Raw genomic sequence first — 28,000 nt, forward strand, 5'->3', positions numbered from 1 at the left:
TTTTCAGCATTTTTGTGACTAAATTTATGTCTCTAACCCCAGTTGCTTTTTATATGCTTTGATTGAAAATGCAGAGCTTTAATTGTAAACCTTTTCACCAAATTCCTACCCTACCTATGCAACGCTACTTAAAATGAGGGCTGACAATATTAACGCGTTAATGCAGGTTAATCCATCATCATGATTAATCTGATTAAAAAGTTTAACGCAGTTAACCCATCTACAGCGCAGAATGACTCAAAATCACTGAAACGTCTCTGGCAGGGCATTTCGGACATTTTGTCCAAGTAGGGTTACCGTCGAGCACGACGCTGCGCATGCACAGATGGGCCGTTGATCCGGTAGTGACCAACCAACTCAATATGGAAGATGCTTAACAGCACATTGGCCCTCTCAGTGGGAAATCTGAGTACAGAAAAAACAAGACGGAACAGTCGACCGACATAAAGTATTATGCACATTCTGCAGGAAGGAGTTTTCTTTTCACTGAAGAACTTCCAGCTTAAAATACCACATTAACACCAAGCATACGTTCGTCAGGGATTCTACTAGCACTTTGGCTAACGCGTTGCCAAGCTTGCGACAGACCACCCTCACAGACTGTCAGGGTCTCAGTAAGATCATTATAGATTAAAAATGAATGATATTTAATCATGATTAATCAAAATTAATCCACAGCAACCCTGTGATTAATCTGATTAAAAATTTTAATCAATTGACAGCACTACTTAAAATATAAACTTCAGACATTTTTTAGGAGGCAGAAGTGAAAATGATGTTATAAATTATTTTTTAGGTTGGGCAACATTATTTTTGCCTAAATGATGCTTGGATTTGTTGGCATTTTGAATTTAAATTTTTATTCAAAAGTGCAGTAAAGTAGTGCATTAAACTCTCCGATAAGCAGAAAAATTCTAGGGATGTGCCCAGCCCCGAGCCATCCTCTGTTTGAGCTTAGCCCCGGATTTTAACATGTCTGGCTCCACCCCTGCTTCAGGGCAAACCACATGGTGTCTAACTTTAAATGATGCATCCTTCAAACAGCATTTTTTGCTCCTTACAGCCTGTCTCACTGAGCTGCCTTTAGATTTGGAGAGTGTAATCATCATGAAAACTTGCTTCTGTCTGATTGTTCAGAAATATCTGCAGGTTGAAGGTCTGTCAGACAAACAGAACTCTCAGTGTCTCTGGTAAATGGTTACACTATATGGAGCATACATTATAGATAAGCAGCTGTTTGGGCGTCTATCTGATTTAAAGAGCAGCCAGACAATAAAAGATGATTTTTAGAAGCAGTTTAGCCTCAAAGAAATAAGGTTGCATAATTTATTTGCTAAGATGCTTGGAAGGATAATGTGGTTAGAAATAAATGCATTACACCCAAGATGAACAAAATAATCATCATAATTGCATTTTACAGTTTTTAAGATGAAAAAGTTTGCATAAACACTCACATTTGTTACTAATGTCACTAAATCCACTAAGTAGACACTCATGTTCCATGTTTTATGAGGAACACAACACAACGTGCAGCGATCACTTTCAGGACACACGTTTATTTTATGAAGAAAACTGCACAAACAAATCAAAGAATTCGCAATAATTTATACCTTATCTGGGTTCAGTTAATGACTAGAAACTAAATCAGTCACTTTGGTGTCAAATGCCTTCAAATTTAGGAACATGGATTAACTACGACAACATTTACTGACATTCTGATGCAAGCTGCAGAACTTTACGCTGAATACTGTTGGAGAAAAAGTAACCTACATTTTTCTGATTATCATTTAATCTTTGCAATTTTGTATGTTTTTGTATCGACCACAGATCACAGAGTAATAAGGTCAAATTAAAGTCTTTTCCCGTGTTTCTGGTTTGTCTCAGGTCTGAGTCATGCTGTAAGGAAACCAGAGGAAATGCTCTCCCTTCCTGAAACATCAAATAAGAGCTCTCAGTGTAAATGTACTGGTGAGGAGCTGCAGAGCAGACTGGGAGGACTGGTCAGGGCTGAATGTCTGCATGAGCAGAGAATTGAAAGAGTTATGCTGAGTAATGGATTATACTGCAGTATTAATGAAATGGAGTGCCAATAAAAACCTTCTGATGACGGCGGAGGCCGTGTTCGAGTGTCTGAGTCACGGATGCTAACAGATTAACACTGCGTGTCTCAGTCTGCTCAGCAGAGAGATGACACACACTGATGTAAGAGTTCTGGAGAGTGTGATCGGCCTCTTCAACCACCTGTTAACACCTGAAAACACGTTTGTCTTTTTGGTTCAGCTCTGCTGCTAATGTGAGCTCCAACACATCTTTATAATTCATTTATCATTCAAGCAGACAAACTCAAAACCCTTTCTACATTAGCTACTTTCACCAAACTCCTGAAAGGCACCTGACGTTTCTAGAGAGCTGCATGTTTGAATGCCAACAGCTTCATACAGCAGTCTTATTATAAACATGTTTTATAAACTCTGTTTGGTTCCTGGTTGTTCTTTTACATCGTTCCATGCTGCAGGAGACCCCCCCGTCCACCATGGGCGGTCTCCAGCTGTGAGGTGAAAATGTGAAACCAGCGTTATGTTCAGAGGCTCTGTAATTTGTTCTTTCATAATCAGGCTAATGTGGAAACGACTGAGTGCATTTAAACAGTTTGTTTTTTATATAATTGTGATATAAGTACTGTTATAAAGTACTGTTAGAGAGGGTCAGGGTTTAAAGTGTCGTACATGCTTCCTACAAACACAGAGCGATAACACTCTTCATGTTTCCTTCATTGTTTCGTCGGTGTGTTTGAGAGTCTCTGGTCCATGGTTACCAGTGAGCTTTCCTCTCTTTGGCGACCAGCTCCAGGAAACGGGAGTGACTCGCATAGAGAGGGAACGACGAGTCAACATCGACCCATTTGACTTGTCCTGCGTCATCACCGGCCTGCAGCGGCAGCTCACTCACACTGTTGCCTGCAAGAAGGGAAAAATATCTGTAACAGGAAAACAAGAAAGCTGACAAAAGAGATAAATACTGGAAGAAATATGTGCTGGAATGCATATTCTTAGAGCCTTAGAGGAAGAAATCAGCTGCTCCATTCTCAGGATTTAACACCACCTCATTGTGGGACCTCCCAGCCCAAATTTAGGAACATCTAACCCCTCAAAAAATGTTGCAGTTTGGACCTTAACTATCTGCACATGCAGGAGAGACACCTACTAATGTGGCCCTCTCATCAATAAACCAGCTGAGGTGTTGAAATGAAGCTGTCACTTCTTCAACATTTCTTATTGAGCTCCTTGCTGCAGATATGATCCTGCACTCCAGGATGACAGCTGTGATAAACATTAACACCTTCACAGGTACAGCTCACCTACGATGACTCTGCATTACTGAGTGAAACAAGGCAGATGATGTTATCTGAGGGTCTTTTTAAAACACGCTGCTGCTGCTGTTTACTGTCAAAGAGCAGAAACACTAAAAAACTAAAGATGCAGAAGGAGACAGGGTGGTTCACTGCTGAAGCTCAGTGTCATTCTGTGGGAAATACTGAAAATCCCCTGGAGGACATGCATGCATCCCATTTTACTACGTTTCCAGTGATAACATTTGGTTGTTTTTTAGAGATCTTGTGAAACAACCACATCTTCATGGAAAGGACAGCTGTGTTATCCTAAGATAACAGATAAATAAGTCCAGATGTACGGAAGCCCTAAAGCAGGGGTCATCAAATACATCTGCACAAGGGTCAGATTTATTCTTGACAGGGTCTCTGGGGGCCAGACTTCCAAAATTAAATCCATATTTTGTTCTGATTAATATATTATTTTATTAGAATTTGTATTTTCTTTCAAATTACAGGACATTTTTAGGCATTACCAGTGACATCTATCCCAATATATAATGCCGTAGACCACAAGGAGACAGGCATGCCCACAGAGTTGGCTGGGCCCCTGAAAATTCCCGGGGAACTGGCCCTCAACAATTATGACTTAGCACCAATATGAACTCATGTTTAACACTTTTCACTACTTCACTGCTTCATTCTGACATTTCTGCAACATTTTGTGCCATGTTTAACCCGTTTTTGCTATTTCATCACTCTTTAACCCACTTTCCTGCAGTTTCACTACTTTGCCATTGGCTATTTTTGCGCCATTTTCCACTTTTAACCTATTTTGATACTTTTTGACCATTTTTGCCTCTTTAACCCAACTTTTTGCCATTCTTTAACTCCTTTAAACCACTTTTCTTGCCTGTCTTATCCCTCTTTTTTCCATTTTTGCCCTTTTTTGTCTATTTTTGCAACTTTTCACCAATTTTTGATATACTTTTTGCTCCTTTTTTCCATTAATACTAACAGTTTGCCACATTTTGACCTCTTCTCCCCACGTTTCCTGCAAGTTTTTGTCCCTTTGTGCCACTCCACAACCCATTTGAATCTCATCGGCCATTTTTGCCACTCTCTAACCCCTTTTCACCACTTTATCTGGCCATTTTTGTCAGTTTTAACACACTTTTTTAATATTTACTAATAATGACTGACAAGTGAATTTCTGTAAAAACAGATAAATGTGAAGTCATTCTAAAACTATTTGAATATTAATTGCTTTTGGGGTGGATTTCACAGCTGCAGACATTTAAAGCCAAAAGATACTCTTAAAACCACAACATCTTCTTTTCCTGCTTCTTGAGTCTAATGATCATCTGGGGGCTAGACAGGAAGCTTTGGGGGGCCTGATTTGGCCCCCCGGCCACCAGCTGATGATCAGTGCCCTAAAGGGTCATGTATTCATATGTATTATTTATTCTGTTTTCCTGTGATAACAGGATTAATCAAGTCATTATCAGAGGAAAACAAATGTTGTTATCCCGTGATAACATGAAAATTAAGTCGTTATCATAAGAAAACCGTCATCTGGACAAAATGACAAAACTACATCCAGATCATGAGAAAACGGACAGACATTATTGGTTATCATGGGAAAACAGAGTAGATAATATATGTGAATACATGGCCCTTTAAGGCCTCCGTACAGATGTCAATAAAACAAACAAAATTGTATTTTTGAGGAATAAATGAAATGACTGATGTGTGATACCTGACTCATCATGGAAGTTAACAGCGACCGTCTCCATCCAGGCGTTGTCCGTGTTCCTGGGATCATCCACGTAACCTTTATAGACCTGAAAGAGAAATGAAGCACCTACTGAGGCCTTTATTGTTTGAAATGTTGATATTAGGCAGCAGAGAGGGTCTCAGACGCTGACCTGGAACCCCGGGGATTTGAAGAGTTTGGTGATGCGGTCGTGAATTTTTGCTTTCTCCGACGGCGGCAGAGAGAGCGAGTTCAACGCTTCCTCTGAGAACTCTCTCTGCAGCGTGAGAGACACCTGCTCGCCCGGATCAACCATCCCCTACAAAACAAGCACATGAAGACCACATGACACCCCATTAAACAGAAAAACACCTGACTGATTGTGTTTTTATGCCACAGTGTCGACGAGAGCAGAGGCTGGAGAATCTCTGCTCTCTGGTTCAGTTCAGACGCCCTTTAAGGCCGATTGTGAACACGTTATCTCAAGAAAACTTTCACAGATTTTCATCAAACTTTGCATGGATATCCACTGAGACTCAAGGATGAACTGATTATAATTTAAAGATCTCAGGTCATTAAAAGGTCATAGAGAAAGAAATGTAAAAGTTAAATACCCCGGGAATGGCCCACTCCCCACAGTCTTTCCTCTTGATGGACACAAACTGCAGAATCGGCCGTTTAGAGACGGGGTGATTAATCTTCACTCCTTTGGCATCGACTTTCCATCTGCAGGAGAGTGATAAACACCAGGCCAATGGGCATTTTAATCATTCTGTATTTAACTAAACTAAGTAATGAATTACTCTTTGCATCTGTCTTTACAGTACCAGGAAACTACCTGGTGACGATTGGATCTGCAGCGTGATTGGGTCCCCATCGTCCCAGCAAGCCTCTGCCGGTCACACCAGTACGACCACGAGGATTTCTACATGAGCCAAAATCAATCAAACATATTCATGTATCACCTGTTTGAGGATATACTCTTTAAAAAATCATTCAACTTTAACTGTGACTCCAAACGGAGTAGATATTTTCTAGACCAAGGATGTCAGACTCAATCACAGCAGGGGCCGAATTCTGGATTTGAACCTGAGGCCCTAACTGGGTCAACATTTACCATAAACTGTCAACCTCATCTTCACCTTCACCATTGATGATAAATGATTTTGAGATTTAAAAAAAAGTCAACAGTTAAAATCAGGATCTTTAACAGTTAAAGCACTAAAAAATCAAAATCAAGAGTTTTAAAGGTCAAAAGATGAGATACAAAATTTAAAAACTTGAACCCAAAAGGCCAATATTTGGGATGAAAAGTTATATTTAGGAGTTTAAAATGTCAAGATATGAGAAAAAAATTAAAAATCAAGACTTGTAAACTTCAAAATTTAAGATAAAATTCTAAATAATGAGTTCTCAATGTCAAAATATGAGATAAAATTAAAAATATTGAGTTATTAAGGTCCAAAGATGAACTAAAAATTTAAGATTTTAAATAAAAAAGGCTAATATTTGCAATTAAAATTCAAAGTTAGGAGTTGAAAATGTCAAAACGTAAGATAAAATTCAATTTCATGAGTTTAAAACATCAAAATATGACTTAAAAATTAAAATCATGGATGTAAATTTTCAAAATATGAGATAAAAGTCAAAATTATGATATGAAAAAGTCAAAATAAGATATAAATGTCAATACCATAACTTTTAGTCCTAACTGTGAGATACAAATTAGAAAATACGAAATGAAAACACAAATTTCTTTCCCCACATTTCTGACTTTTTATCAGATTATTTTAACTCTTGACTGTTTCTAATTCTTGTGACTTAACAAGGATATTCTCACTCATCAAGGTTAAGTTTACACCGTTACACTGGAGCAAATCTGCAGACCTCATACTGGTGGGCCAGTTAGAATGAAAACATGAACTGGTGGGCTGGATATAATTGCTCCACGGCCGGATTTGGCCCCCGGGCCTTGAGTTTGACACCCCTGTTCTAGATGTCATCGTGTGTTTCACAGTTTTGTGACAAATGAAAGCTTTCTGCCGTCTCCTGAGCCGTGCATTGTCTCTCTTTGTCGCCTCTATTTTCTTTTTAATTGACAGAAAAAATACTAAACAAAAACAAGATTTCGTTTTGTTGCTGCATGCACTTTTATTTTCTCGTTGTCATTTTAATTGTTTTTTTTTCACTTCCTGTGTCTTTTTTGTGTCTCTGCTAGGTTTCTTTTTGTGTCTTTGCTGTTGCTTTGTTGTTTCTGAGGTTCTCATCAGTAGTTGTTTTGCCATCAAATCTTAACTTCTTGTCATAGTTTAACTTACAGAGGCTTGCCCTTTTCTATTTTGTAGATGCCCTCGAAGCTCGTCCTGTCCACGCCTCCATCCACCTTGTTGAACTGTGGAGAGAAAGAGCTAAAAGACAAGTAGAGCCAGTCAGAACTGGTATATTTAAACTCTGAGAGCTTATGTCTGATGTCAGCTCCATGCATACAGGCAGAATGTTTCCCAGCAGACAAAACTTATTAGGAACCATAAAGAAGACACTAACCCGATATCAGGATCCGCCCATACGGGCTTCTTTGTCACTGCAGGGTCGGTGTAGCTGACTGGATTATACTGCGACCAGCTCTGACTCCAGTCCACTTTATCATCAGGAACCACAAAGCGCTTTATTTTGGAGCCTGGGTACACGGGGCACCTGGCCTTCACGTGGGGTGCTGCTGAGGATGGCATGGCCCTAACACTGGTCATGTAGAGGCTACAGAGGCTGGAGCTGAATGGTCTGATGGTCTGACTGGTTAAAAAAGGATATGATGAAGAACAGGAGAGCGTGGACCTGCAGGAGGAGAAACATGAGACATGGATCAGTCAGAAAGCATCGCTCTGCAGCAGCTCGGTGCAGCCTGACACCACCCAGCATGCACTCTGTCCACTCTTACTCTTTAAACCATGATGGAAAACAATCCTGCAAGTGCTAACAGCCTGAGCAGTCTGCAATACTGTCTGTCAATAAATACACTCGACTGGAAATAAAACACTTAACTCCTCGTCACTGAAGCTGTTCAGGCTGTCACAATACCAGAATTATAAATGTTGATATCATATATATCAAAAATACGGTATATTGATTCTACAGCAACAAAAAATAAAACAGATTTGTGTCATTTGTGTAGGACTCTGCCTTCCTCATCCAAGCTTTAGACAGAGGCTTTTTTCATTCCTGCCTACTGCCGTTACCCTCTGAATTTCTTTTCACTTTCACTGAACATTTAACTACTTTCAGGACACAAAAGCAGCTTAAGAATTAAGAACATTTATGTTTTTGCACTTTGGACATTTTGAATAGTCCTTAACAGCTCAAACACGGTCTATTTGGTAGAGTTTCTCCATGCAGAAATCACTTTTTGTCCCCAAGTGGTGTCCTCCAGCGCTGTGTGACGGCATCTGCACAGAACCTCTTGATCATCAGAATACTATAGACTGTATCATTGCAAAGCATGCTCTGTTATGAAGATTCAACGTGTGTGTATATTTTGACAACCTTGCACTGGAGTGGCTTTTTGGGGCCATATTTACAAATGTGCCCTTGTAAGCCACCATGGGTGTAGCACAGGGGGGATAAAGGCTACTGATTACCCTGGCCCATGGTGAGGAGGGGCCCTTGAGAAGCCTGCATTGAAAAGCGTGTTTTTATCTATTTTTTCTTAGTAATTAGTGACTTTATTGAATAAAAAGCAGCTGAATGAATCAGTGGACAAACTGATATTTGTATCAAATATTATGGTGTAGTCCAGCGCTGCAAAATAATACAAGTACTAAAAGAGACCGATGCAGGGCCAGGATGCAGCCTGAGTTTCTGCATCGCCTTGTCCATCAGCGTCTACTCTCAGGAAGTGGCCGACTGAGTGGACGACTTCAGTCATGGTGCAGAAGGCTTAACACAGAAACAACAATAATTCAGCAAAAACATGAGCAGAGGAACGACTACAGTGATACCTGTAGAACACACAACCTCTAAACAACTCACTAAAAGCATGATGGGAAAACTCCGCCCACCAAAATATGACATGGCAGTGTCCCTCCCCCACTCGCCCGCCCATTAAGAAACTCATTTTTCTAGAGTTTACTATTTTAAATCCAACATGAGTATCTTATCTTATTAGCACGTTAAAAAATGATCAACATTTTGGCAAAAGCTACTTTTGTTCACATTTTTTAATGTTCTGATTTTCCATTTTCCATATTTATCACAACAAATATTTCACTTTCCAGTAAATTTATACAAACTGAATGTCTTTTTTTTGCAAATATTTTTTTTTACATATTGCATCCTTATTTCAGAATTTTGCAGATTAAAAATGGTCTTTTTGGGTGAAAGCTACAGTTTCACTTTTTTCATGTTCTTATCAAGAGTCTTCCATTTCCTTAAAATTTCAAAGCAAATATTCAACTCTCTAGTGGATTTATACAAACTTATACATACGTTTTCACAAATTCTACTCTTATTTTATTGTTTTGCAGATTGTAAATGGTCAATTTGTGGGAAAAATCCAAATCTACTCATTACTTTTAAGCCTGTACTGTAAGTACATTTAATTTACCCAAAGTAAATTTATAAATAATGAATAAATTAGGAAATGATGGTTCAAAAATACATTAAAATGCAGAAATATTTATAAATATGATGCAGTTAAAATGCAGTTTTTGTCTGATTGAAGAGGTTCAGCTAAGCTTACCTTGACAGAGGGATGCTGACTTTTTCAACTTTAAATTCTCAATAAAATAGCATTAAATATGATTTAATTTATCCGTGTTTCCTGCAGGATAATACCGAAGAGTTGGCTAATAGAAATGTTTATTTGAATATCAGATTTAAGAGAGAAAGGCTCCATTAGTCTGTTATCACTCCTACCGTACATTTGAGCCTTAGCTTTAAAACTGGCTGTCATAATAACAATGTTCTGCTTTCCAACTCCTCAGCTGTTAATAATTAACGATCGTTACGGTCCATACTTCAGTCCGGGGCTGCTGACGGTAAACGGGAGTCCGAGGAGAGTGAGCGCGAGACGAATCTGACCGATCCAGCTCCGTCGCAGGAGAAAATGTACCATTCCCTCAGAGAAATCAATCAATAAAGAGCAACCGAAACATGCAGCACTGGAACCAGGAAGTGCACCGCCCGGCGTGATGACGTCACACCGTGAGGGGCGCGGATACGGCGGTTGTTTCCATGGTGATAGGAGTCCACGATTTATTGTTTTGGTGTCATTTTAACCCTAAACTTCCTCATGTTTGACACCTGTGGAGAAATATCACTAATTTAAGGAAAACTGAAAACATTTCTTTAACCTAAACAGTACAAATTTATTCTTTTCCATCTGTATTGTCTTTTACAATCTTTTTAAATAATTGATTATATTTTTTACATGTTAAAGAAATATATTTCCTATCATTTTTTTAACCACAAAATTAAAAGCAGCGAAATAAAAATAGAGAAAATGAAATAAATAATAAAAAAACAATAAATAGAATAATACACAAATAAAAATGTGTTTTTATTTTGTCAAGAAAAAGTATTTTTTATTTTACTATTATTATTATTATTATCATTATTATTATTATTATCATTATTATTATGTGTTATAACATGACAAGAGGTAAAAGTGAAATTGATGACAACAAAAACAAGCACAGAAAGAAAACACAAAACAACAACAAAGAAAATATTGATGTGAGATCTTATTAAAAAAGATAAAAGTAATAATTGATAGATGTGGATGCAAAAGTACACCAAAGGTGACTAAACAAAAGGAAAAAAGCAAACAAACTTCCAGAAATACAAACAAAAAAGAATGAAAAGATTAAAAAAAATCTCATAAACCCATATTTCACTCAAAATAGAGCATAAACAGATGTTGGAATTGTGATGTTTTGCTATTTCATGAAAAATATTTACTTATTTTAAATCCCCTGGCAGCAAAATATCTAAAAAACAAAAACAAAAACAAAAACAAAACAGGAAAACAAAAGGCAGAAAAAGTCAGTCTGAGAAATAGCTGGAGGAGCATTTTTCATAAAAATTAGGTTAACAGGTTTCCTGGCTACCCGTCAGTAACATGACTGGGTTTAAAATGAGCAAAATAGAAAGTAAAATGTAAATAAAACAGGCCTTGTACCTGATTTATTTACATTTTACACAAGACACACTCCTCTGAACGTGGTTTATAACTAAATCATTAGAAAAAAAGGAGACGTTTACCGTTACGGAAAAAAGATCAAATACATTCCCCAAATTTCATGAAGAACACCTTCAAAATAAAAATAAAAAATCCACCCCAAAAATTTAAATCAAACCGTATTTTCAAACACATTCCCAAAAGTTGGAAAAAAAATCGAAAATTTCAATGAATTCTCTAAAACTTCAAAGCAAATTCAGTCAAAAATCTTCACTCAAATTCCCAAAGTTTTAAAAATTACATAACCCAAAATATCATGAAAAATTATGGAAAATTCCCACATAAATTCTGCCGATCACCCAAAAATGAAATTCTCAAAATTTTCATAAAAACTTAACAGAAAACTTCAAAGGAAATTTCTTCTAGATCTCAAAAATCTACAAATAAATTCCCACGAAAGTAAAAAACAATAAAAAATAAAAGCAACGCCCTCCCTAAAACACATCAAATTCTCTAAAATGATCGAACATATCCCCCTTTTCCAGAAGAATTCCTGAAAATTTAAAGCAAAATCCCCCAACATTAGGAGCAGATTAACATCTGTGGACATTCTGGACAATTATCTGAAAAATCCAACTGCAGAGTGTGTTAGTTTGGTGTAAGAAAGCCAAGGTGTAATGTCCTTAACTTTTAATGCGCATGCGGGGTCACAGGAGGTTAAAAAATCCAGTAACGTTAGTTCTTTTGGTTTAGTCATCATATATAATAATACGATTCTGCTGCGAGGTGCTAACTTTTCACAGAACCATTCTAGGACACTAATGTCTCTGGGTTTTCAGCCACAATAGAGAAAAATAATATTATCATAAGATATTCTAATACTTTTACTTTAGTGATGTTATAATCCATTTTGACTGAAGAAAACAAAACATTTTTTTATTTATTTGAACAAGGCTTTGGTAGTGCAAACACATGTTTGTCCATGTCGATAAAACTCGTTGAACTGAAAAGAAAACCGGATCAGTAAGTGTTTTTTTAATTACTGACAGCATGGAGCATGTTTCGACACGCCCACTCAGCTTGCTGCATGTTTATGCTGCAGATCACATTTGTTTCAACGTAACGGTCAGTCCAAGCGGGCGGTGCATGCTTTCAACCCATAGAATTCCGCCCCAACAAGTCACTCCGGTACTCATATCAAACGCCACTATGTCACCGTAGTTTGGCACGCGCATTTACGCTCGCTGATGAGACCAAATCCGCGCTCGCGCACCAAATCCACTTACTGTCCGGTAGTGGAGGCCCAGACCGAGCCGTTTCCGTTCGTTAATTAAACAATCCTCCCCGGTAAAGCCTCTGTCAGACGGTGAGACCGGCGGAGGTGTTTCGGTGAGTCTCTTTGACGGTTCCTGGAGGAAGAATGGCGGATTCCAGCAGCACCGCAGCGGCCGGGACCGAAGCCTCCAACGGCGCTGCTGCTGCCGGGGCGTCGGGGAAGACTGCGACCGACGCTCCGCCCGCTGCTGCGGCATGCAAGACCGAGACCGTGAGGGGCCAGAACTTTGATGTGGGCCCCCGGTACACGAACCTGGCCTACATCGGGGAGGGCGCGTATGGGATGGTGTGGTGAGTGCGGCTCAGCGTCCTTGTTTGGGCCACCGTAGATTTAAACCAGCAGAGCTAGCTAACATAAGCTGTTAGCTCACAGTCTTAGATGTTTAATATGTAAATGTGCGTGTTTATAATGCTGACACTGCGAGCTGGATCACGTTTCTGCTGTATCTAGCTACCTCCGTGAGAGCAGCCATGATGAATTAGAGTCAAACTGCTGATAAAAACCAACCACCGTGGACATAAACAGCTCATGTTGTGGTTAGCATGCTACCTGTTAGCTTCAGGCGTGGCTACAAGATTTTCAGGAAACAAGATTTGGGAGTGATTGCGCAGGACGGAGTCTGATATTTGAGATTGAATCAATGTCAGACTGAAACCAGAAACACACATGAGTTAGTTTAGACGGTTGTCATGTCTCTGTCCTCAGCCTGAGTCTCTGCTCTGATGGTAAACACTGATCCTGCAGAGCTGCCGCAGAGGATGTGTGTTTATTAGGGCTGGGCGACATGGACCAGAATCACTTCTCTGTTTATCTTTAGGATGAATGCCGAGAAATATCACATTGTAGTCGCAATACCAGAATTTTCAACATGGATACATCTGTGGTAGAAGTAAAATAACATTAAAACCTATTTAATGCTGCAACAATAAATGTAGCAGTCCAGTACTCCCAGTGTTGGCCAGTTTGTTTGTTTTTAATCATCCAAAATTGCAGCCAACTCCTACACACTGCCTAGATTGCACAGAAACATTGTCAACACTCCATATGTTGAGCTTTCTAACATTTTTAATACTCTTAAATTAATGTGTTCCAGGTCAGAAAGGAGCCAAGGATGAAAAATAACATCAGCGTGACGTTATTTGTCGATGATAACTTGTAATGTTGAGTATTAGTTTATACCAGCAGATGTTAAAGTCTCTGCTGATAAACTGTCTGTACATACCAGGGATGTAGGGATTCTAACACCAGTGTCAGCATCAGTGACCACGCCAAGCCTGAGTACCTTTACTTAAGGATGTTTAACCCTTTACCTACTGAGTCTAAAAATGGCGATTTGGACATATTTAGTTATCATGGCTGTAAAATAGTCAGGAAATGCCCTAAGTCTGAGAGCTTTGCTCCCTTTTCCCAGGAGTACTTGAACTTGACTTTTCAACATCTGGTTAATGATTATTGCACATTATATGGAATTGCCAGCAGTTTAAAAGAAGAAAAACACAAAAACAGATTTGTTTTTCATGGCTTTTATGAGTAGAAATGTTGTTATTGCTCATGAAGTTTTGATTTGACATTTGAAATGTGAACCTATACATGTTTAGAACAATCAGCAGTCATTTTTGGAGTCTAGGACTCTGGGTGTGCAAAACACAGTGCAAGATAACTATATACATAGGCCACAAGTAGTGCAAATAAAGGTGGAAGGATGCATTCTCAACATTCTCAGTAACATATTGTTATTGCACATGACAGACACGCACAAATGCCACTATCTAACACTGTTTTATGCCAACAAAACACCACTATCACTCGCTCTCCCTTTACTCTCCTCCTTCACTCTCCTTTCTCACTCGTCTTCTGCCAAAGCTGCCATTTTCGTAGTGCTGTTCAACATTACTGTAATATCTATCTATCTATCTATCTATCTATATATATATATATATATATATATATATATATATATATCTCACACATCATATATTGCCAGAAAGCACAGATTCTCAGCTCTCTGTCAGCATTGGAATTTTTTAGATTGAGCGAATTTTCAAGGAGTTACAGTGTTGAGAATCTGTGTAGCGGTCTTGCGATACTTCTGGTGTTTTGCTATGAATGCCCACATCATATGGATGTAATGAACCATGTATGTGCGCATGCCCACAATTCTCAGCTTTCCAACACCATTGGAATTTTTCTGATCGGACAAACTTTGACGGAGTTACGGTAATAATACTCCAGACATATAAAACAGCGCCGGCTCAGTAGATAAAGGGTTAATTTACCCACCACTGTGTGGATTCAAATATCTATCAGCCACAAACATGTTTTAGGAGCCACTTCTATTTTATCTAATGAGCTATAATACTAAAACCAAGGCATACATTATTTCAGTTATAGGCTCTTTAATAAAAGGTAGTTGTTGCACAAAAAAGCCAAACTGTCGCCCTTTTCTACCACGTTTTTTGACCAACCTGTCCTCTTCTCAGCTATGAAACTGTAAATTTCCTCCAGGATCAATAAAATACCTAATGTAATCAAACATTTCATCTGCTTCCTACAGGAGCACATTTAATTTCATTTTTCCTGTATCAGAAGTTTTAGACTAGCTGGAATTGTATGTTTTTGCACATTTTCTGCAGTCTCAAACCAAAATAAAGACTTTATTTAACTTAATTGCACTTGCAGCAAGCAAGACAAACACATCTATAGCAGATCTGTGAGTTAAAGTGGAGAGCTACTCATGTATGGCACTGATACTCTTCTTTGAACATAGTTCAGATTTTGAATTTCAGTCCCTAAAACAGTTTAAGTGTAAGGGATGATGATGAGTAAAGTAAAAGACATTTCCAGCCAAAAACTCCACTAACTTATTTGTTTGCTTGGCCATATTTACTGCTGCTAGAGGCGGAGTTTAGCCAAAATATCTGCAGAAATGTGTGCGACTGTCAATACTGATGATTCACTTTTCAAGCTAATATCTACGGATACTGATATCACACTGATAATTTTATCATCTCTACTCAAAACACTGTAAATACTGTAGTGAGTATAGTTTACAGTATTATATTTTCCTCTTTTTATTAGAGTAGATAAGCAAACTTACTGCCATGTCTTCAGTTTGGTGATATTTGAACATAAATGAGGATGCCAAGAGATGATGAAGGTCAAGAGGAAGAGTGAGGAATGCCTAATGAGAATAAAAGAATTTAAAATAGAAAATTGCAGTCAGCTGTAAACTAACGACTACATTATAAGTAATAAATATAAATACATGCCTCTTTAAAAAGGCTGTCCTGTAATAGAAATGGTCTTTTAGTCTTATTGTGATGGTCTGTCCATTTATTTTGAAATTGATCCAAAACAGGAGAACTGTTCGATCCACCCATGACAGATAAATCTGTTCTTTTTATTAATAGACATAATCAGTGATGGAAATTAAAGAATTTCTCTTTATATCATGTATAGATTACCATCTGTCCTTTAATCCTGTTTAAAAATTGATCAGTATATTTGAAACTCAGTTTATCCCCCAGCCCTGGTAGGATCTGTCCTCTTTATGGGGCCTTTCCTCGAGTTATCGCTGTGTTCTCTCTGCAGCACTGTGCAGACTTGTTAACAAACCTTGTTGCTCTTGATATCAGTGCCAAGTCATGGCTGTGGGAGCGGCTGAACTGCTGCGAACAGGATCAGAAGTGACAGCGCTTCGTGCCTGTGTGAAGTTTACGGGAGTATGAGAGCTCGTCCCACACATGGACCAGCGCTGTCACTCTCCTACAGCTGTGTGAGACAGCACGGCGCTGTGCGCCTGTGCCATCACGGTCACGTGACTCCACCATCCAAGCACTTTGTGTTTGTAAACAAAGTCAACACCCATTGGTTAACAGAGGGAGAGGAGCACAGTGAGAGTTGAAGCTTCAGTCCTGCAGGATCGTCTTTATCCAGGTGAAACGACACAGACGTGGTCATCCGTCACTCTCATTTCATTTATTCATCAGGCTTGTTAGTAATGCAACAAAGCCTTCACATTTTCCAATACTTCGATAAGTAGTGATGTTTAATGCACTACATTTCTGTCTCTTGCCGTGCGGTTTACAGGCTTCCTATTAAAATCATGGAAAAATAATTTGCAGATCTATTACATAAAACGAGTTCAGTAAAAAGGAATTAATCAATCAAAAATGTGGGTCCAAAACCCAGAGAAGGTACCAACACAAAGTTACTCTTGGTCAACCCGGTCTCCATCTCCACCCCACCTACATCAGCACCTACACTCAGGTCCACACCTACAACAATCACAACAAACAGCAGGACACATGAGCAGACAAAAGCTGTACTTCCTGATCTCAGAGAGGGTGTGTCACATCTTCTAAATCCTAGAAACAGCAGCGTCCCTGGTGCCCTTATTCTGTGTATTAATTATGGTTGTCTCAGGGACACTCTGCATGCATTCATGGGGCAGCGTGTTTATATTCACCGATCTTACAGCAGTAAGTGGAGAGGAACAAGTGCAGAGAAAGCCCAGTGTTACAAAGGCTCCTCTAGAGTGTGTGTCTTTAACTCACACACACACACTACACTGTGCTCTCTGGGGCGGTTTGTTAGTGCAGCATGAAACCTCTCATGTGGGTGTGTATTGTTTCAGCCTTATGAAAATGTCATTCTAGGAGGCAGAGCTGGACTCTGGCAGGGCGCTAGGATAATCGATGCTAACTTTAACCTGAAGTTATGTCTTTCTCCACACCCAGCTCCGCCCTGGACCACGTGACAAACCAGCGCGTGGCCATCAAGAAAATCAGCCCGTTCGAGCACCAGACTTACTGTCAGCGCACGCTGAGGGAAATCAAGATCCTTCTGCGTTTCAACCATGAGAACATCATCGGCATCAACGACATCCTGAGGGCACGGCACATCGACAACATGAGGGATGTGTATCCTTAGCAGTTTATAGTACAGATCCACTACACGGGTCTGCATGCTGGTCATGGCACTCATTCTCCAAACTTTGACTGGTCAGGATTTAAAAACATGCTTTTATTAATGCATTGTATTTTTTATGGAGCAGTGGTGTTAACGATGCCCTTCTCTGGAGCCACATTGACAAAAACTAGTTTTACTGGAGCCACAGTCCAGAAATGTTCATGTTCAATGTCATTTTCGGTGTAAGTCCAGGGTTTCTAGCGCTGAGCTTTCTGAAACTGCTGTTTCTTGTGCTCTCAGTTGATGAGACTTCCTCTTTTGAAACAGCACTCGTCAGCATCACTTCCTCCTCACTGGCCAATCAAAGTCAAGAAGGTGTGGGATTTCTGATACCACCTTTGTCAACAGTAAGAGCAGAAAGGAAACTGATCTGATTAGTTAAAAGTTCCCGAGTCCGCAGATGCTCATACTAGAACAGGATTTCTTATCACGGTTTTCATGTTTTCTAATATTTCCTTGAGTAGAGGAATAACTGAAGACAACAGGCTTTCTAAGAAAGACATCACAGCTACAACTGTAAAACAGAAGTCACCTGTGGCTGCTTAGCAGCAGTAAATGCTGAGGCGTTCAGAAACTGTGGTTGTGGACACTGTCAGAGCAGTGTTAATTTTAATGACTAATTATTTTCGTTGTAGCTTTCGTTAATAGCCTTTTTTCCCCTGACAAAAAACGGGACAGTAACTAATAAAAACAAGACTAAAACTAAACTAACTGACATTTTAGTCAACAAATTAAAATGAGATGAAAATGTTTGACAGAGACTTTATCCAATCAGACCTTATTTCATCATGTAGAAAGTAGGGGCAAGTTAGGCATAGGCATCCAATCACAGCTGCTTTGGCTGCATGGTGGCGGGTAAGTTGGGAAGAGATCAAATCAGTCGACTAAATTTACTGTAAATTTCATCGACTAAAATGTTGGGAAGTTTCGTCAACTAAAACTAAAACTCTTTGTTTTGTTTTGTTTGTGAACCGTCTTTGAGTGTCCAAAAAAGCGCTATATAAGTGTGATGTATTAAAACTAGACTAAAACTGAAACAATTTAGAAGACTAAATTCTGACTAAAACTAAAAGATATTTTTGGCAAAAGACTAAAACTAAAACTAAATTAAAAAGTGCTGTCAAAATTTACACTGTGTCAGAGAGAAAAAGGACAGCTGTGGGCCCAGGTCTAAAGAATGACTTTATTCAGGAGTCTGGCCTTCCTTTGACATTACGTCATGATGGTGTTTGATTTGCCTGCAGTTATTTACTGAGCTGACTTTTGACACATTGCACTGTAACCTTGTCATCAGTTTAGCTAGCTCACTAGCTTTTGTCCTGTTAGTTTAATGTCAGTGATAGATTCCTATTTTTAACTCATGGGGCTGTTAAAGGGGACATATTTTACCCCTTTAAGACAAGTTTATATCGCTCTCAGAGGCCCCCAAAACATGCCTGTGAAGTTTGTTGCTGTAAAAACACTCCAGTATTGATTTCTGCATGTCTAAAACCTCCTCTGTTTCAGCCCTGCTCAGAACCAGCTGTTTCTGAGTCTGTGGCTTTAAATCTTACTAAGCTGTCTGACTCCGCCCCTGGCTACGCCCCTCTCTGGAAATGGATGTGGTTTAATGGATCAGGAGAGGAGGGTGGGACTTTCTTCGAAACAGGGCGGGCCAACCAAACCTGGGGGCGGTCCCCTTTAATAAGTTTGGCAGTGTATACCACGTCTGATTGGAGGATGACTGTCCTGCAGCCTGTATGATATGAACACCTGTGATTTCACCAGTAGCAGCCAGGTTTGAGCTACAGTTAGCCTGAACAGTCTGGGAGCTGCAGGCTGAGCAGTGCAGCTTTCTAGTTTTATCACTGCTTTTAGTTTTTAGTCTGTTTGGCTCCCAAAAAAGAAAAGACAACATTTCATTTAATAACCTGTAACAAAACTGAGCGGCCACTTTAGATGGTCTGACTTTATTACCAAAGCTTGTTTTTCATTTTGGCTGTTTGCCTTGGAGAAATCTGCTGCTGCTACGCCTGTTTCAAAGATTATTGCAGCAATCATGTTCAAGTGGGGAAATTAAACCAAACAAATAAAGAAGTAGTTTCTATTTGGCTTTGACCACTGAAGTGTTGCTGTTGGGCTTCAAGAAATCAGTGAAAAAGTGTAATAAGAAGAAAACTCAAAGGCCTCCTGGTGTTTAACGCTTCACCTTGACCTCAGATATCCTGGAGATAACTTTTAGATGATGATCTTCTTGAGTTGCTTCTGCACAACAAAATCAGAAGACTTTGATAGCTGATGATGCCATGATGACATTATTTTGCCTTTACAGCATGTGCTTCAACAAATTTTACAATAATGTGATTGCGATTTTTTTTTTTTACCTTATATTGCGATTAAATATGCAATTATTTCTTAAGTTCCTCATCTCATGTATTTTCCAAAAAAAACAAACAATAATTCATTCTGTACTATAACCAACACAATATTACACTAAACTAGAGTGGGACAATTTTGATGAAATATCTAATTGTGATGATTTCGACTCATTTTGCAAATTGGATATGAACTGTTGTATGAAAGGGAATCATCTTTTTAGTGTAATTCTCATATTTAACAAAAAAAACATGCAAAAATGAAGAAAATTTCATTTTTTTGTACACTATTCTAAAAATATGCCACTAAAATGATTGCATGGTATGTAATGCCTAACGTCTCTGCTGGAAAAAACCTTTTAAACTGGTATTTTGTCACAAATTTCAGGTTAAAGAAATATTGCACCCTCTGTGATTTGAAAATTGCAGCAGACCATATTGCGATTAAATCTGATTTGTGATAAATTGCCCAGCCCTAGTATCAACAAAAGACCAGAGAACATACCTGCACAGAGAAAGGTCAGTAAAGTTGTTTTATACGTGCACCAGAATCACATCAGCTGTATGCCAGTAAACAGACATAAACATCATGACTTTTCCCGCTCATTCACTCGTAAATTTTCCTGAATTATTTTGGAAAATTTGCAAGGGACTGGCAGAAAAGATGTGGGTAACACTGAGGTGACAAGTTCAGCTGTTCACATTTTCAAGAGTTTCGTATAAGTGTGAAAGCGCTGTTAGAGGTCAGAGCCAGCACTAACGTATTTCAGAAAGAGTTTTTAAAGTACAAAAAGATCTCTGAAGTATGTCCATTTACTCACGCTCTAACTCAGTCAGACTTTAAAATCCTCTCAAACTGATCATTTCAGTTATTTGATTTAAAAAAGCATAAAAATGTGGTGTGATTCAGCATATGTTTGTTGAGTTAGAAACATTAGAAAGCTCCACAGAGAGAGTTGTTCCTCCTGGTGTCAGCTCGGTGGTTGTCCTCCTTGACGGCTCGTCTCTTCAGCTACATCGTGCAGACTCTAATGGAGACGGACCTTTACAAACTGCTGAAGAGCCAGCGGCTGAGCAACGACCACATCTGCTACTTCCTCTACCAGATCCTGAGAGGCCTCAAGTACATCCACTCTGCCAACGTGCTGCACCGCGACCTCAAGCCCTCCAACCTGCTCATCAACACCACCTGCGACCTCAAGGTGGGCTCACACACACACACACACACACACACACCCCCACACACACCCCACCCCACCCACACACACACAGCATCATCACCAGTAACTATGGCGCTACTGTAGAGACTGTCTGCAGATTTCACTGAACAGAAAAATATCAGATTTTAGTGTGAGGTCTAGTTGGTATGAAGAGAGCCAGACTCCTCCTTATGTCACTTCCTGTTTGTCTGACCTGCTGTGAGTCTTTGATTTAAATACGTGTTTGAGTTAACTGGGAACCAGCGGCAGGTTCCCCTGTTTCTCAGCATGATGGATAAGAAAGTGAGGAATGTGTCTGATGGATTTACCTCAGACCTAAAGACTGCTAGGTTTGCTGTTTTTAAGCGTTCAGTGACAGCGTCGATAATCTCATGCTGTTTCTGCTGCGTTTGTCCCTTATCTGGAGTTTGAAACAGAGAAACTGAAGAGGATATTTTGAATAGACCATAGAAGCTGTCTGCTGTTGTCGCTCCTGTCTCCTCCTCCACACTGATGAATATTCACGTTTACACGCTGAGGGAGCTGGGAGATGGTCCACATGTGAGGAACACCACACACTCAGATGAATTTACCTCCACCGATTTCTGGATTTGAGAATCTTCTGGCTGAAAAGAAAAGGGACGGCTCTGAGCGTGATTTAGGGTTGCTGAAATGCATTCTGGGAAATGTAGGCAGCACTACATAATGAACTTTAACTTTCTAAATAAGTTGTTTGGCGCCGATAAGAAAATAAAAGGACCATGGAGCAGAAATAAAAGTATTTAGGATTAGGGTTGAACGACATGTGATTATTCATTAAGTTCCACATCAAGAATTCTGAAAAATATCTGATCATTTTGATTTTGACTCGTTTTGCAAATTGGATATGAATTGTGGTATTGAAGGTAGTGATCACTTTTATTTAATCAGAAAAATGTACAAAAATGAAGAAAGTAGGATTATTTTGTAGACTATTTAAAAAAAAAAGGCCCTTTAACAGTTGAATGATATTTAATGCATACCATCTCTGCTGCAAAAAAAAAAGGTTGAACAAAATTTGCAGGGTAAAAAAATATTGCAACTTGATTTTTTTTTTTTTTCAATTTAGATTTTATTTTTTTCCTGTAAACACAGAAACACATTATTACAAGAGTCACTCATTTGCTCCAAGTAAAACAAAAGGTGATAGAACAATACTTAAACACACTGGTGTGCTAACCATCTCTGTATCATATAGCTTACATTGAACCTATCGTCCTGCACATTTACAAGAATAAGATAATAAAAGATTATGAAAACAATATAAGGACAAAAAGGAGAATCAAGTATCCAGGAAGCCATACATAATACTGATATGATAATAAAAATATAATTGAATAAGCTACAGCAGCATAAACAGCAATAATAATAATAATAATAATGATAATAATGAAAATAATTAATTTAGACATGAAATTCATAATAAAACATAAATAAATAAATAAGACTTCTCTAAGCCACAACAGGTGCAAAAATGAAATACATTTAAACAAAATCATCCATGTGTGCAGAATTAAACTTTTGTGATTTGAAAATTGCAGCAGGCCATATCACGATTTAATCTCATTTTGGATTAATTGCCCAGCCCTAGTTAGGTTCCATCTAAAACTTTTACAACCATCCAGTCTCACTGTCTGACTTTCAGTCTAATGAGCCTTCAGGTTTTCTTTGTACTCTTTGTGATGTTTTACAGCCTCAGAGTTTAACTTTTGCTCTCACTGACCACCCAGCGATCAATCCCTGGATTAGCTGATCATGTGGGAGGGGCTTAAAAACAACCACAGACCGGGTTACAGCTACTTCTGATTCATCTGACTCTACTGAAAAAAGAAAATAATCCTTGATTGTCATGTCTGCGGAAGCAAATCTACTTGGGAAGTAATAAAAAAAAATGTTTTTTGGGTTTCAGATATCAGCTTGATGTTGTCCGAATGTGAATAAGACGCCACCCCCCTCTTAAGCCCTCATTCCTCAGCTTCTCTTTACATTCTGTTCAGATTTACTCTACTGGAAACCCATCTTTTTAAATATTTCTTGCATTTTTGTTTTTTATTAAATTAAAAACAAAATTTACACGATTCAGAGGATGTGACGCTTGCAAAAAAGCATGAATATGGGTGTGGTAGTCTCAGATTAAGACGTATTCTACGACCGCCTTCACATTAGAAGAAAAGAATTAGAATAAGATCGGTGTTATAGTTCAGATTGTGATTATGTGAACAGGTGATGCTCAGCTGAGTGCTTCTGTGGCTGTTTAAATTAGTTTAATACTTCATTAAATTCACATCCTGTTGGGATATTTTCATGTAATAATCATTTAAATGTCTCTTACTGTAGCATGTCTTCTAGATATGGGCTAAAGTATGACAGTATAAAGGGACATGCTGCTGTTTTCTGACCGTGTTTCCTTCCTCCTCAGATCTGTGACTTTGGCCTGGCACGGATAGCTGACCCCGAGCACGACCACACGGGTTTCCTGACTGAGTACGTGGCCACGCGCTGGTACAGAGCTCCAGAGATCATGCTCAACTCAAAGGTGAGAGTGTGACACAGGCTCTGTGATTTTAAAGAGTAAAACTAAAGATGGATGACATTACAGCTCCTCTGTTTTTGCTCGTCTCAGGGCTACTCTAAGTCCATCGACATCTGGTCAGTGGGCTGCATCCTGGCTGAGATGTTGTCCAATCTGCCTCTCTTTCCTGGGAAACACTACCTGGATCAGCTCAACCAGATCCTGGGTGAGAAACATGTCTGTACAGAAACGTGCCAGGACACCTTCAGTTACCAACAACCAGTGCAGTTTTCTCTACTGAGGAAAAGCAGCTGTTAAAAGTCTTCTCTTCTTGTATAAAAGCAGACAAGTAACTAGATGAATTTAATGAACTGGAAATATGACCAGCAGCACCATTTTTTGGTGCATATATTAATGCAGGCTGTCTGTCTGTCCGTGTGCTCAGGCGTCCTCGGCTCGCCGTCTCAGGAGGATTTGAACTGCATCATCAACATGAAGGCGAGGAACTACCTGCAGGCCCTGCCACCTAAAGACAAAGTCCCATGGGAGAAGATCTTCCAGGCTGACTCGAAGGGTACGGAAACGTGGCACGTTTCTGATTTAACTTCTAAATGTTCAGAAAAATTACAGATGAATGTTTGTGTATTTATAGTTGAAGCATCTGTCTGGTTCATATCCTAACTATGGTTTTTTATTCCTTCACAACCCTGTTCTTTAATCTAACAACAGCTTTTTAAAATCTTTAAACAGTTCTTGACCTGCTGGGCCGCATGCTGACCTTTAACCCCATCAAGCGTATCAGTGTGGAGGAGGCTCTGGCTCACCCGTACCTGGAGCAGTACTACGATCCCACAGACGAGGTAAAGAATAGAGGCGGCATGTAGAGCTCTTACTAAAGCCGGACTGGGTGTCTTTATCAGGTCTTTATGGACAATGCAGAGGTGAAAGTGGTCGTTATTATTATGAACGACTCACAGAGCATTATCCTGTTATAACATCACAGCATTCTAATGACAAATAAAGCAGTGAATTTATGTTTTCATGCTGTCAAATTCTCCATCTTGATGACAAATTTCTCTGTTTTCCCTGAGAAGAAACAGAAAGATTTGGCTTAAACCAGACTATATGATGCTGAAATTAAGGGTGGTGGCTCTTTGACTGTTAAAGCTGTGTTCTTCTTGTGTGTTCTTGTGTTTGTGTAGCCGGTAGCAGAGGAACCCTTCACTTTCTCCATGGAGCTGGACGACCTGCCCAAAGAGAAGCTGAAGGAGCTGATCTTTGAGGAAACGGCTCGTTTCCAGGAAAACTATCAGGGCTCCTGAGACACACAGGTAGAGAGGGAACGCAGAGAAACGTCAGCTTCTGCTCATGTAGGGAGGTGGTGGGGAATTGTAGCGGAATAGATACGCTATCAGACAGATACGCCCGTTTACGCTGCAGAAATCAGGGGAAAACGCCCTGAAGTCCAGGAATCCGCTCACGGCTCTGCTTTCACTCTGCTTTCTGCTCTTGTAGAAATATTCAGTATTGTCTTGTGTCTGTTTACATAAATGCTGTCCAGAACTACTGATGATCTATCAGGAGGGTTTGGTAGGGAGAGATTTCATTACCACAGATCCTAACTGTGTTTCAGGGGACAAATGTGGGGTAGGGGTAAAAGTTACAAAGCCTTAGGATTTGCATGATGATTGATGTAAAACCAGGGACAAAAATGTAGAAATAAGACTGAGGAAAGATGGATTGAAGAACAGAAAAAGTGCAGCATTTTTCATAAACAACAACTTTAAAGTGCATAATTCTGTCAGAAGCTGCGTTCTTTCTGTCCTACCGAATCTTTTCAACTGTAAAACCTCTGAACAGAGGATGTTGTGATTTTTGACAACTAGATGTCAGCGTAGCTATCAGCCTAGAACAAAATCAAACCTCAACTTTGAACAGATGTTGAACCAGTCTCATTACAAACTGGACATGGATCAGTCAGTCAGAATCACACTTAAACAGTTGATTTAAAATCTCCGACTGCGGCAGTCTGCCTGTTAATCCTGTTATACTCACTAAAGAGAAATAAATATACCACAGCATGTTCCCCAAACTCAGTTTAGAAGATTCTTGCCCTGTTAGAACACATCCTGCTGGATCCTGCTGCATGACTGAACTTTTAAGGTCTTTATTATGTAGGTTAGGTTTAAACTTGTCCTTTAGGATGCAGAAATGTGCTGAAATTTAGCAGCTTTCCTGCAGGCTGGACAGACACAAGTAAGCCACTTTGACACATCTTCTCTACATGTGCTGCATGAACAGGGTTATGTCTGTTTTTGGCATTTGGACACAAGTGGCAATCCTTAATGCTTTGTGTGGACGCTACTGAATGTGTACTGAAGACTGTCTGTACAGAGGTGGTCTGGGATGTCTTCATCTGGTTTGGATAGGGTGTGGTATTCTGGCATGACCCCACCCTAACCCTAACCCTAACCCTAACCCTAACTGACATGATCTGCTGGTGAATAAAAGCATGGCTCTGTTTATCTCTGGGAACTGTGGCTCTGTTTTTAGTGATTTGGGTTAATGGGCTCAGGTTCAGTAAAAAGAGCTTTTGCCTTTTAGGCCTTAAATCAACAAAAAAAATAAAAACAGAAGCTCCCTCTCAAATAAGAGCCACTTCCTGTCATTCATGAAAATATCCAGCTCTTAGACGCGGCTCATCTGTGATCGATGCACCGTGACTTTCTCGAAGCGTGTGGTTTGAATTTAGTTTTCATTTAAATTTAGACAACATAAGGGAGAAAAGCTGTTAAAGAGGCACTACAAGCCTTTTCAGCTCATGGTTAATCGGCTGTCATTATAAGAACAGCAAACTTTTCCCTATGTCGATTGGCAACTTATGGAAAAGTGGGTGGAACTCGTGGGGAGTGAGGACGCGGCAAGTTCAACAAAGAGTTCCAACATCTCCAGTTTCACAGATATTCCAACCTCTGCCTTTATCCTTTAAAGCAGTGGTTCTCAACTGGTGGGTTGGGACCCAAAAGTGGGTCACGGAGCAGTTTTCAGTGGGTCATGAATAGGTGTCTGTAAAAAAAATGGTGGCAGAAAGTGCTGAAGTCCTTCATGGACATGCATAAGTACCTTTTATTTTACCCTGTTTTACAATGAAATTTAAATCTTTGGTCTATATTTCAACAAATTTATCTCCTTTTCCTACAATGAATAAAGCAACTACCCTTATGATAATGAAGTTATTTCTCAAGATCTCTGCAAAATTGGCAAAAATGTACACATAATGATGGGAAAAGAGGGTGTAAAACTTGTCGGTTTTGTCCCTTATATTTTTCATATCTTGTATTTTGGTCCAATCATGCTCAAAACGGCAACATATTAAATTAATCAAACATGCGTTGTTGAAAAACTTTTGGAAATTTGGGTCGCGATTTGTTCTGAGAAAGACTGGTGGGTCCTGAGGCTAGACCAGTTGAGAACCACTGCTTTAAAGCCTATGAAACATTCCATCCTTGCCATAAACAGACAAGTCTAGGCCCCTAGTTCCAACCAGTCCCTCCTTAGATGTATTTACAAGATGGTTCCCAACCTGGGGTCCGGGACCCCCCGGGGAAGGCACCAAAGATCTTAGGGAGGGACGAGGCTTTGTCTGCTCTGAGGCTTCCAAAATTAGATTTGCAAAAATTGACTAAAACCATGATAAAGCCTTTTTTTTTTAGTGTTCTGTCAGTGAAATGATTAAAATCTATGTCAATTTTTGGTGTCAATGCGTCCCTTTTTCTTCTCTCTTGGGTCCTGGGGCGGCTCCACTCTTCTTAGGTACATGTAGGAGGGCTCTGAGGAAAAATGGTTGGGAAACTAGATGTACTAGATGGTTTATCATTTCAAAAGTACGAGGGAGAAAAACTGTTAAAGAGGCAGCGCTAGCCTCTTAGCTAATTCACCTTCATTCATTCTTTCTATCAACAGCTTCTCTGCACACAGCGTGTAGGGATACAGAGCCACAGAAATGATGCTGAGCTGTTAGAATAAGAGGGACAGGGAGTATGAATGCACAGGATGTTAATGCAAGGTCTAAACGGGGTCTAAGTCAGTGATGGTGAGGTAATTTCACTATAATAAATCACTCAGTATTCGTCCAGTTCATGCATTTCTTCTATTTGTTTCTTTTCAGCCCTGGAGGGTGTTGAAGCCGCGCGGAGGCTTGGAACAAGAAGACCCTAAACGTTGCGCTGAAACAAAAGAAAAATGCATCTTCAAGAAAGCAACAAAAAGAGAAAACCAAGAACTACGAACATTTAACTGCTTTACTTTCCATTTCTACTGCAAGAGAGCTAAG

At 39.4% G+C, this 28,000-nt stretch overlaps 2 protein-coding genes across 2 annotated transcripts; one reads left to right on the plus strand and one right to left on the minus strand.

Moving 5' to 3' along the window:
* Positions 1-1,324: 1,324 nt before the first annotated feature.
* On the minus strand, positions 1,325-10,247 carry nudt9 (nudix (nucleoside diphosphate linked moiety X)-type motif 9). Its single transcript, XM_041816744.1, has 8 exons — positions 10,094-10,247; positions 7,629-7,916; positions 7,403-7,492; positions 5,923-6,009; positions 5,699-5,810; positions 5,257-5,403; positions 5,088-5,172; positions 1,325-2,957 (listed from the first exon to the last, which is right to left on the minus strand). Exons 1-8 carry the CDS (start codon positions 10,189-10,191, stop codon positions 2,812-2,814), a joined length of 1,053 nt encoding a protein of 350 aa, XP_041672678.1. The 5' UTR covers positions 10,192-10,247; the 3' UTR covers positions 1,325-2,811.
* A 2,231-nt stretch (positions 10,248-12,478) lies between these two features.
* Positions 12,479-27,996, plus strand: mapk3 (mitogen-activated protein kinase 3). Its single transcript, XM_041816742.1, has 9 exons — positions 12,479-12,882; positions 17,332-17,514; positions 20,930-21,119; positions 23,575-23,691; positions 23,779-23,893; positions 24,113-24,241; positions 24,418-24,527; positions 24,870-24,998; positions 27,836-27,996. The coding sequence occupies exons 1-8, from the start codon at positions 12,677-12,679 to the stop codon at positions 24,987-24,989; spliced, it is 1,170 nt and encodes a 389-aa protein (XP_041672676.1). The 5' UTR covers positions 12,479-12,676; the 3' UTR covers positions 24,990-24,998; positions 27,836-27,996.
* The last annotated feature ends 4 nt before the right edge of the window (positions 27,997-28,000 follow it).

The sequence above is a fragment of the Cheilinus undulatus genome, linkage group 21, assembly GCF_018320785.1.
Source record: "Cheilinus undulatus linkage group 21, ASM1832078v1, whole genome shotgun sequence".
Taxonomy (NCBI): Eukaryota; Metazoa; Chordata; class Actinopteri; order Labriformes; family Labridae; genus Cheilinus; species Cheilinus undulatus.

Bases quoted from the DNA above. Each gene is read 5' to 3' on its own strand.
- nudt9 (XM_041816744.1), bottom strand. From the start codon at position 10,191: ATGGTACATTTTCTCCTGCGACGGAGCTGGATCGGTCAGATTCGTCTC. The intron at 5,404-5,698 runs GTATTTAACTTT...CTTGTTTTGTAG, and splicing joins GGGAGTGGGCCATTCCCGGG to GGGATGGTTGATCCGGGCGA. The intron at 2,958-5,087 runs GTATCACACATC...CCCTTCTTGCAG, and splicing joins TAACTTCCATGATGAGTCAG to GCAACAGTGTGAGTGAGCTG.
- mapk3 (XM_041816742.1), top strand. From the start codon at position 12,677: ATGGCGGATTCCAGCAGCACCGCAGCGGCCGGGACCGAAGCCTCCAAC. The intron at 12,883-17,331 runs GTGAGTGCGGCT...CTCCACACCCAG, and splicing joins GGCGCGTATGGGATGGTGTG to CTCCGCCCTGGACCACGTGA. The intron at 17,515-20,929 runs GTATCCTTAGCA...TCGTCTCTTCAG, and splicing joins ATCGACAACATGAGGGATGT to CTACATCGTGCAGACTCTAA.